The following is a 10353-nucleotide window of genomic DNA, read 5'->3' on the forward strand; positions in this document are numbered from 1 at the left end:
TAGACTATGAGTAAAACATTATAAGTGTGACCGAACAGGCTGGTAGAAAAGCATTGTTGCAGTTTCCTAATTTTACATGAAAAACACAAATGTGCTTCTGTCTCATAGCACTATCAATAAGCCTTATTATTATAAGGACAGCAGATATCACAGATATATATTCAACAGATTTCTAAAATAGTATAAAAGAAATAGAAAAGGATGTATTTTTTTAATCACCGAAAGGGAATTCAGAGTCATAGCAATGCAAGAAAGTATATTGTGCAAACATTCAGTAATAATTATAAAAAGAATAATATCTTACGTGTCAGCTTGAAAAAAATTATCTAGTTGAAGTTATTAGTTTCTTATTTTTGTACAATGTTAAGAAAAAATAAAATGATTTTCACACTGCTTTTGAATAATTAGATATGTAAATGCAATTGTCTCCGGATTTGTATTTTTCATAGCATTTACAATGAGCCTTATAAGGTGCAAGCCTAATGATTCTAACGTTATTAATATTATCTAATGTCTGCATTGTATAATCTAACAATAACGTCCTCAAAACATTTTCCAGAATTTCAGCGGCATCTTTTTCTTTAATAATTTGATACTTTAATCAATAATTTCTCTTCCATGGATCTGCTCATACTTCTAAATATTATTTGCAAAATTTGCTGAGGAAGACTGATATTTATTTATTTAAAAAATAATAAATATAGTAGGCAAGTAATTACATAAAGGGTTAAAAAATATTGAAGAAAGAAAGAATATTTTGAGACTGCAGTCAATTGGCGCAGGCACTGTGCGTACGACGTGATGACGCAGAAGACCCGGAAGTACTCCAGCAGCAGCAGTGTTGTTGTCTCAGATCAGCTGATAGATTTTCTTAAACCTTTAGAATCAGAAAGAGAGCCCCAGATCAGACTGTGGTGCACCCTCACCTGCTGCAGGTGTGTTTTCGTCGTGTAATCGTGTTACCTGTGTGTCGTCATCATGAACGTGACGCTCGCCGTGAAGCAGTACATCTCTAAGATGATCGAGAGCAGCGGGCCCGGGATGAAGGTGCTGCTCATGGACAAGGAGACGGTGAGAGTCTGCGAGTCTCTGTGGGAGGGTTGAATCGACTTTTAGTCAGTCTGAAACAGTGCTGTGAGTAATTACCGATCACTGTTTACTGGTAACAGTGAGTTAATACCGTTAATTACCCTCCGATTGTGTATGTGTAAGAAAACAGCACACACTCTGATCACTGGTGATAGATTTAAATGATGAGGGGATGCTTTAAATCAGGTATTTGTGTTAATTCCTGATCTGCAACTCTCATAATTTACACACATATCCAGAAATCTGCTGTGTATGCCTTTTGTTCTTTTACTGTGCACTTAATCTGTGTGTGTGTGTGTGTGTGTGTGTGTGTGTGTGTGTGTGTGTGTGTGTGTGTGTGTGTGTTCAGACCAGCATAGTGAGCGTGGTCTTCACTCAGTCCGAGATCCTGCAGAGGGAGGTCTACCTGTTCGAGCGGATCGACTCTCAGAACAGAGACAACATGAAGCACCTGAAGGCCATCTGCTTCCTCAGACCCACCAAGGTATGCTCACCTGCCACCTGTGGGCATTACGACAACACATAAAACCAAAAAAATAAATAAAAAAACAGCTCCACTCTTTGTTTATTTCGTGCAGGAAAACGTGGAGCACCTGATCCAGGAGCTGAGGAGACCAAAGTACAGCGTCTACTTCATCTGTAAGAAGCGATCACTCTCTGCACATCTCAGTTCGAACAGGAGGGGGCGATATTACCTTCACTTATCATCAATATTAATTATTGTGTGTTCCAGACTTCAGTAATGTCATCAGTAAGAGTGAGATCAAAGCTCTAGCGGAGGCTGATGAACAGGAAGTGGTGGCTGAGGTCCAGGTGAGTTTCAGGTGACACCTGTTAAACACACCCACATTCTCAGGAACAGCAGGTAAGGTCTCTATGGATGTAGTTCATTCTCACTCCAGCAGGGGGCATCTCACTGTTGTCTGTACACTCACAGAATAAGAGGCTAAATGATGTGATTGACATGAGACTGTGTGTATCTCTGCAGGAGTTTTATGGAGATTTCATCGCCGTCAATCCTCACCTGTTCTCACTCAACCTGCAGGGCGTTGCCAGGGTGAGACACTCACACAAAAACAGTTTTCTCGTATCAAAGCAGAAATTGCATCAGCATTAGTTTCACTATCATGGTGTGTGTGTGTGTGTGTGTGTGTGTGTGTCAGGGTCGGAGCTGGGAGCCCTCCATGTTGTCCCGCTGTACTCAAGGTCTAACGTCCGTCCTCCTGGCGCTGAAGAAATGTCCCATGATCCGGTACCAGCTCTCTTCTGACATGTCCAAACGCCTCGCAGAGAGCGTCAAGGTACCCGCACCAACACCCTCTCGTCACATGACCTCACGCTCTCGGTGTGATAAACAACACGCTAACCTCTAACATGTCAATCTGTCAGCAAATCATCACAAAGGAGTACGAGCTGTTCGACTTCAGAAAGACAGAGGTTCCTCCTCTGCTGCTGATCCTCGACCGCAGCGACGACGCCATCACACCTCTGCTCAACCAGGTGACCAATCAGAGCTCACTGCTCCATGACATCATCAGTTTCACCACAAACTGAGCACTCCTTTGTGTTTTAACTACATCCAGGACTCATGTGTGTCTCTGTGTTTTCTCTGTGTAGTGGACGTACCAGGCGATGGTCCATGAGCTGCTCGGTCTCAACAACAACCGGATCGACTTGTCTCGTGTGCCCGGGATCAGCAAAGACCTGAAGGAGGTGGTCCTGTCTGCCGAGAACGACGAGTTCTACGCCAATGTTAGTAAAACAGACCAAAGACAGGAAGTGCAGTGAGGTGGTTTCTCTATAGTGATGAACTTAAAGTGCGTTTGTTTCAGAACCTGTACCTGAACTTTGGAGAGATTGGCACCAACATCAAAAACCTGATGGAGGACTTTCAGAAGAAGAAACCCAAAGACCAGCAGAAGCTGGAGTCCATCGGAGACATGAAGGTGGGTCTATGAAAGAAAGAAGGCATCATCCGTCTCTTCCCCATCTCACTGTGTCTCTGTCTCCTCAGGCGTTTGTAGAAAACTACCCTCAGTTTAAGAAGATGTCGGGGACGGTGTCCAAACACGTGACGGTGGTGGGCGAGTTGTCTCGTCTGGTGTCGGAGCGTCAGCTGATGGAGGTATCCGAGGTGGAGCAGGATCTGTCCTGTCAGAACGACCACTCCAACGCCCAGCAGGTAAAAACACCTGACACCTCCCGCCTCCTGAAAGCTGATGTCACTGAATCTGTGATTAAAGCGGAGTCTGTGATGTGTTTCTTGTTCCAGAGCGTGCGGCGGCTGCTTCAGAACCCCCGTGTTTCCGAGCTGGACGCGGTTCGTCTAGTCATGCTGTACGCTCTGAGGTATGAACGCCACAGCAGCAGCATCCTCCCGGCCCTGATGGACGAGCTGAGCCGCAGGGGCGTGTCCGAACGCCACCGCAGGGTATGATGTCATCCCAGTGTCTTTTGCCTCTTGTCTTATAAAACTTCAACCAGGAATGATCATCATAATGAATCATATTTATCAGGTGATATTTAATATATAAATGTATTTTGTGTCTCTGTCTCAGATGGTGAAAGCAGTCGTTGAGTACGGAGGAAAGAGAGTGAGAGGAAGTGACCTCATCACACCCACAGACGCCGTGGCCATCACCAAACAGTTCTTCAAAGGCCTCTCTGTGCGTTAAAGCTCCACGTTCAACTGGACTTTCGCCAGGTCATGTGACCACTGAGAAATCATGATGTGTGTGTTTGTGTGTGTGTGTGTTCAGGGTGTGGAGAATGTGTACACGCAGCATCAGCCTCTCCTTCACGACACTCTGGATCAGCTGATTAAAGGTCGTCTGAAGGACAGTCAGTTCCCGTACCTGGGAGCCAGCAGCCTCAGAGACAGGTAGAGATCACTTCCTGTTTGACTCCATAATTACAGATAGTTTCACATTTATGTGTGTGTTTTAATGTGTGTGTGTGTGTGTGTGTGTGTGTGTGTGTGTGTGTGTGTGTGTGTATCAGGCCTCAGGACATTATCGTGTTTGTGATTGGTGGAGCCACGTATGAAGAAGCTCTGGCTGTTTACAACCTGAACCGCAGCACACCTGGAGTCCGCATCGTGCTGGGAGGGAGCGCCATCCACAACACTAAAAGGTGGCACACACACACACACACACACACACACACCTGAGAGGGAAAAAAACAGCAACTATCTATCTGTGGAGTTTTGCTCTGAAATGTCTCTGTCTCTCTTCAGTTTTCTCGAGGAAGTGATGTCAGCGACGGGTTCGAGCAGCGAGAGGGCGACAGGAAGCGGACGTCAGAGCAGCAGACGCTGAGGAAATCAAAAACAGAGAGTGGAAATTTAACAGTTTGTTTGAGATATGTAAAAAAAAAACATTCCCTGAACCTGAGTCTGTGCGGCGGCTGTGTTTCTGTCTGTCTTTAGAGACGGGGTCGTGAATTTTTGTTTGTCTATAACACTGAAGATTTGTTTGTTTAAAGTGTTTTAAATTAAAACTACAACATCAAACCGACTCCTCATTTCTGTTTTTGTCTCATTCTTAATAGATTTTAGTTTAAAACTTTATTGGGGTGAAACTACAAGGATGACAAATTTTTCCTGACAGTTTGTTGTATGAGGAGATAAACAGACATCTCAGCTTTAAGTCCAAATGTTTCCAAACGCAGAGTTCAGGGATTTGTCAGTTTAAACAGTGGCATCTGTAAACCTAGAGCCACCACAAAAACAGATCAAAGTCCATGCTTGAATTTATTTACCTTCAACGTGCCGTACATCTACATTTGGCCACAGCAAACACAATCAACTGGATCAGAGCCAGAATGAGAAAAGAGTCTGATGAGTCTGATGTTACACTCTGGGATTCTCATGAATAAAATCCTTCACTGAGGGGTTTACTCAAGCTGTCTGAGGCTGTATGTTATACATTCTTTGTTCAAGACATTTTTATACCACATACAACACCTCGAGGTAAGGTATTTATCAACAGTTTGGTAGAGCTATGGTTTAAAACTTAACAACAAGCAAACTATAAACTGTAGTGGAGTAGCTACTCACAGCCCGGTGCTCTAAGACATGTCTGTAATGTGTAACGTTAGTGAATCCTGGTTATGTCCTGCCAGTCATCCACCAATCAGAGCTAACGTAACCTCACTCTTCATTTTAGTGATAGACTCTCAAGTTTGAACAGACCACTGCAGAATAACTGCTGACAGGGGGTTGGAAAGGACATTAGCAAAAACAGATTAGTCTATGTTAAAGCCTTTGACTCAAGTTTGGGGTTTTAGCTCATGTTCAGCCTTTAACCTGTGTTTGAGCTTTTAAGTTTTGTTTTAGGTTTAAACCCATGTTTTAACCATAAGTTTGTGTTTTAGCTTTTAACTTATGTTTAAGCCTTTAGTTTGTGTTCAAGTCTTCTAAGTCTTTAACCCATGTATTAGCGTTTAATTTGTGTTTTAGCTTTAAACCTGTGTTTTAGCCTTTGATTTGTGTCTTAGCTTTTAATTTGTGTTTTAGCTTTTAACCCCTGTTTTAACAATAAATATGTGTTTAAGCTTTAAGTCCGGTTTGGCTTTTAGTTTGTGTTAAAGCTTTTGTCCTGTATTTTAGCCTTTAGCTCCTTTGTTTTAGCTTTTAACCTATGTTTTAGCTGTCAATTTGTGTTTAAGCTTTAAACCCGTGTTTAAGCTTTTAGTTTGTGTTTAAGTCTTTTAAGTCTTTAACCTGTGTTTTAGCTTTTAATTTGAGTTTTAGCTTTTAACTTGTGTTTTAACAATAAGTTTGTGTTTTCGCTCTTAACCCATGTTTAAGCTTTTAATTTGTGTTTTAGCTTTAAACCCGTGTTTTAACCATAAGTTTGTGTTTAAGTCTTTTAAGTCTTTAACTTGTGATTACGTTTTTTATTTTTATTTTAGCTTCAAACCTGTGCTTTAGCCTTTAATTTGTGTTGTAGCTTTAACCTGTGTTTTTTTAACCGTTGTTTTTAGCCATAAGTTTGTGTATAAGTCTGTAAACCTGGTTTTAGCTTTCTAATTTTTCTTTTAGCTTTAAACCTGTGTTTTAGCCTTTGAATTTGTGCTTTAGTTTTTAGTTTGCATTTTATCCTTTAGTTTGTGTTTGACCTTTAATTTGTGTTATAGCCTTTGCCCTGTGTTGTAGCTTTAAGCTCCTGTTTTAGCTTTTAACCCCTGCTTTAGCTTTTAACCTGTGTCCCCCTGCTTTAGCCTTTAGCTCCAGTTTTAGCTCTCAACCTTCTGTTTTAGCCTTTAGGTTGCGTTTTAGCTTTCAGTTAGTGTTTTAGCCTGTAGCTCCTATGTTTTAGCTTTTAACCTATGTTTTAGCTTTCAATTTGTGTTTGAGCTTTTAGTTTGTAGTTCAGTCTTTTAAGTCTTTGACCCGTGTATTGGCTTTTAATTTGAGTTTTAGCTTTTTACTGGTGTTTTAACCATAAGTTTGTGTTTAGGTCTTTTAAGTCTTTAACTTGTGATTACGTTTTTTATTTTTATTTTAGCTTTCAACCTGTGTTTTAGCCTTTGATTTGTGTCTTAGCTTTTAGTTTGCATTTTAGCCTTAAGTTTGTGTTTGAGTTTTTAATTTGTGTTTTAGCCTTCAACCACTGTTTTAACCAAAAATATGTGTTTTAGCTTTAAGTCTGGTTTGACTTTTAGTTTGTGTTTAAGCTTTTGGCCTACGTATTAGCCTTTACCTCCTATGTTTTAGCTTTTAACCTTTGTTTTAGACTTCAATTTATGTTTAAGCTTTAAACCTGTGTTTAAGCTTTTAGTTTGTGTTTAAGTCTTATAAGTCTTTCACCCGTGTTTTAGCTTTTAATTTGAGTTTAAGTTTTAACAGGTGTTTTTAACCATAAGTTTGTGTTTAAGTCTGTAAACCTGGTTTTAGCTTTCTATTTTTTTCTTTTAGCTTTAAACCGTGTTTTAGCTTTAAGTTTTCATTTTAGCCTTAAGTTTGTGTATGGCCTTTAATTTGTGTTACAGTCTTTGGCCTGTGTTGTAGCCTTCAGGTCCTGTTTTAGCTTTTAACCTGTGTCCTTGCCTTTAGTTTGTGTTTTAGCTTTTAACCCCTGCTTTAGCCTTTAGCTCCAGTTTTAGCTCTAAACCTTATATTTTAGCCTTTGGGTTGCATTTTGGCTTTCAGTTTGTGTTTTAGCTTGTGCTCTTTCTCTCTCCTGTTTATCTTTCTTCTGCTCTTCTGTCCTTTTTCTGTCTGACAGTTAGGCTCCAGTGTCCACCATCACTTAACGCAGATCTATCCTCTCACTACCAAACTTCGTCAGCCATTGCAGTCATTCGGAAGCTGTGAAATAGCATTTAGGAATAACCTGTACTGACGCTGATAATCTCATTTTAAAGTATGGATTACAGTCGGGCATATATCTAGAAGAGAGACTTTTCCAAAACCACTGAGAAAATCCTTACAGCCCCTCTAAACTGGAAGCCTGACCTTAAAAGTCTGATACTTTGTGTGTTCAGTGCCATGACTGCATGTTTACATACCGTTCGGTCATGAAAGTGAACTTAAGTCCTCAGGGGAGCTGAGGTCATGTGTTTTTCAAGTATTTATTCTGTTCCTCTGGTTTCAGATTTTTTCCTCACTGGTGTTTTAGAAAACCCTTATCTTTTACATTTCACTTTTGCCCCTGTCTCTTTGAGGTTCTCTTTGCTCCACAAACCCCCTTCCTTCTGATTGGCCAGCCCTCTGAATCCTTATTATGAATGTCATGAAGCAGTTAGGAGATTTTCTATATGATGACCTTATCATTTAAGCTATTCTCATGAAGATCTGGTAACAATCAGATTCAGGGATTTTTGCACATGCTCAGTCTGAACATCCAGGATTGCTACTTTAAATCCATGTTTATGATACTGGGAGAAGAATAACTCGTCTTTAAGGACTGGATATTTACTTGAGAGTCCATCATGAGTCTTCACTCTCATGTTTTCAGGTTTTACTAGGAGCTGCAGTCCTGCTCCTCCCGTGTCCTGATGTCCCAGTTCAGGGCCAACGTGTTTTTTATCGCTTCTTAAAAACACACAGACACTTTGGACTGGCTTACAGAGGCCTTTATAAGAGTCTAAACTCACTCTGACCCCGCATTAGTCTCCAGACACAGAGCAGGTACTGTCGATCCAGGATGTGGGTTCTCCTCCGAGCAGTTCTGCTGGCTCTGCTGGTGCTGGGCTCAGATGCAGCACCCGGATGTGGCCTACCGGCGCCGGTCAATACAGAGGAGCTGCAAAAGGTCAGAATACATTCCTGCCACAGCACATCTGCTCTTTAATCCCTCATTATGGACTCACTGTTTCCTCCTGCAGCTGCTGGATCTGCCTTTGGTCCTGGTGGAGGCGTTCAGCGACTACGACGAGGGCCTTAAGCTACTGGCATCAGCAAACAGCTCTCTGGTGGAGATCACACTCAACGCCGATGGAGAATCCTACCTGTTAATCGAGAGAAACGTTGTGTAAGAGACGTCATGACTGGACAGACAAAGGGTGTCTCTAACCTGTGGTGGTTTACCTGGACCTGTGTGTTTTACAGGATGGGAAAGTGTCTGACTTTCTACGTCAATATGACAGTTCCTGACCCTGGGACGTCCAACTACACGCTCCATCTGGCAGGTCCAGGTGAGTCTCTTAACGCCAGTCATTGAGGAAACTGTCAGTGTGCTTTAAAATTCCTGAAATAGAGGAAATTCATCGTCTCTGGAGGGAGCGAGAGGCTGATCTGGGTTACAGTTTTGGAAGCCGTCAATAAATGTTCACTAATGGATGGAGTATCTTGTCCTATTTCTGTGTCTGACTTTCTGACCATTTCTTCCCAGGAGTCCAGGACTTTGATGGAAATGTGACTGCGTATGATGACCAGGGAAAAGCCAAAATCTTCCAAACCGGTCCTCACAGTGTGACGATTATCTACAGTGGAGTCTTTAATGGAGTAAAGGGAAACATGCTGCTCATCTACAGTACGACTTAAACAAAGTTCACACCTTGTGTCCTTAGTATCACTGTCCCACCTCTGATGACGACTTCCTGTTAATTCTCTCAGGACAGGAAGGAAAACACCTGGACGCTGAGGAGCTGAAGGATGCTCAGGTTGGACACCAGAAGACGGCCGAGTGTCTGAACTTCACAGTCCCTTCGACTTTCAAATACGACGGGATTGCAGGTAGAATCCAGAATAATCTAATCTGAACATAGATGCTACCATCAAACATTTAAGAGCAGGACAAAGATGGCACACATGCTCCTGTGATGATGCTACGTAAAGGCTAAAGTGTCAGTTCCTCCTCCTCCCCCTCATGTCTTTGTCTGTTTGATATCTGCAGAGTTTTGTCGGGGGAAGAAGAAGGAAGAAAAAGCTGAAGCTTGAGGCAGACCAACAGACTCATGAGTGAAGAAATCAACATTTCTGTTTCTATTTCAATAAACATTTTAAGTCTCATGTCTCTCCAGTCAAGTTTCATGGTACTCAAAAGTTTTTAAAGAGAGGGTATTATGCTTTTTCTCCTCATAGTATCTTGAGATGATTTACAGCTTGGAAAAATTCCTGTTTTTCTCTCACTGGTGGTTTTGAAAACCTTTATTTTGACTCATGATATTTTTTAGTATGAAGTGTTTTAATCAGTTTACCAAGGGGATTTTTACTACAAACTAATTCGTAGAGATCAAAAACATCAGTAGATTAAATCTTGCTGTACTAAAATGAAAGGTCAAATTTGATCATTTGTTCCTATATATATATATATATATATATATATATATATATATATATATATATATATATATATATATATATATATATATATATATAAAATTTTCAAGATATTTTTCTCTCCTTTTTTTAGACCCCACATTTAATGTGGGATGAGAGGAATAAAAAGTGTTTTATATCATTTGAATTACAAAATGTTCAACACCTCACTTATTAACACAAATTCTTCCAATTAACATTTTTCTAGTTACTTTTTTTTTTAATTCATTTTTAATGTTTTTTTTTTTAAACTAAGAAAGATCAACAAAAGCTATCAAAAATAGTACACAGACAAAAAAACCCCAAACACATATATATATATATATACACTGAACCCAAATATATCCCACATTTAAAAATAAAGTCTCATACAAAAAGGAAGAAAAATAAATAAATACAGTACAGAGAAGAGAAAAGAAAACAAAAAATTCTCTTAAAAAGATAGCTTTTTTATACAATTACCGCAATAATATAATATAATGTAATATAATATAATA

The 10353-nt window shown here is 40.4% G+C and overlaps 2 protein-coding genes across 2 annotated transcripts; both read left to right on the forward strand.

The window, feature by feature from the left end:
• The first annotated feature begins 796 nt into the window (after positions 1 to 796).
• On the forward strand, positions 797 to 4599 carry vps45 (vacuolar protein sorting 45 homolog). The gene is made up of 15 exons (XM_074686604.1): positions 797 to 1071; positions 1439 to 1573; positions 1668 to 1728; positions 1823 to 1902; positions 2078 to 2146; positions 2253 to 2390; positions 2479 to 2589; positions 2707 to 2841; positions 2922 to 3035; positions 3104 to 3271; positions 3362 to 3520; positions 3648 to 3755; positions 3849 to 3970; positions 4090 to 4221; positions 4325 to 4599. Exons 1-15 carry the CDS (start codon positions 979 to 981, stop codon positions 4404 to 4406), a joined length of 1707 nt encoding a protein of 568 aa, XP_074542705.1. The 5' UTR covers positions 797 to 978; the 3' UTR covers positions 4407 to 4599.
• Positions 4600 to 8628: 4029 nt separating this feature from the next.
• Positions 8629 to 9501, forward strand: LOC141802854 (saxitoxin and tetrodotoxin-binding protein 1-like). Its single transcript, XM_074686625.1, has 4 exons — positions 8629 to 8730; positions 8928 to 9068; positions 9152 to 9271; positions 9432 to 9501. The coding sequence occupies exons 1-4, from the start codon at positions 8646 to 8648 to the stop codon at positions 9473 to 9475; spliced, it is 390 nt and encodes a 129-aa protein (XP_074542726.1). The 5' UTR covers positions 8629 to 8645; the 3' UTR covers positions 9476 to 9501.
• The last annotated feature ends 852 nt before the right edge of the window (positions 9502 to 10353 follow it).

This window comes from Halichoeres trimaculatus, unplaced genomic scaffold, assembly GCF_033239565.1.
Source record: "Halichoeres trimaculatus isolate MK-OKI-2021-1 unplaced genomic scaffold, fHalTri1.1 fHalTri1_scaffold_14, whole genome shotgun sequence".
In the NCBI taxonomy this organism is placed as follows: Eukaryota; Metazoa; Chordata; class Actinopteri; order Labriformes; family Labridae; genus Halichoeres; species Halichoeres trimaculatus.

Excerpts from the sequence above, each read along its gene's own strand:
- vps45 (XM_074686604.1), top strand. The coding sequence starts at position 979 with ATGAACGTGACGCTCGCCGTGAAGCAGTACATCTCTAAGATGATCGAG. Across the intron at positions 1,729-1,822 it reads GTACAGCGTCTACTTCATCT|ACTTCAGTAATGTCATCAGT; the intron begins GTAAGAAGCGAT and ends TGTGTGTTCCAG. Across the intron at positions 3,272-3,361 it reads ACCACTCCAACGCCCAGCAG|AGCGTGCGGCGGCTGCTTCA; the intron begins GTAAAAACACCT and ends TTCTTGTTCCAG.
- LOC141802854 (XM_074686625.1), top strand. The coding sequence starts at position 8,646 with ATGGGAAAGTGTCTGACTTTCTACGTCAATATGACAGTTCCTGACCCT. Across the intron at positions 9,069-9,151 it reads AAACATGCTGCTCATCTACA|GACAGGAAGGAAAACACCTG; the intron begins GTACGACTTAAA and ends TAATTCTCTCAG. Across the intron at positions 9,272-9,431 it reads CAAATACGACGGGATTGCAG|AGTTTTGTCGGGGGAAGAAG; the intron begins GTAGAATCCAGA and ends TGATATCTGCAG.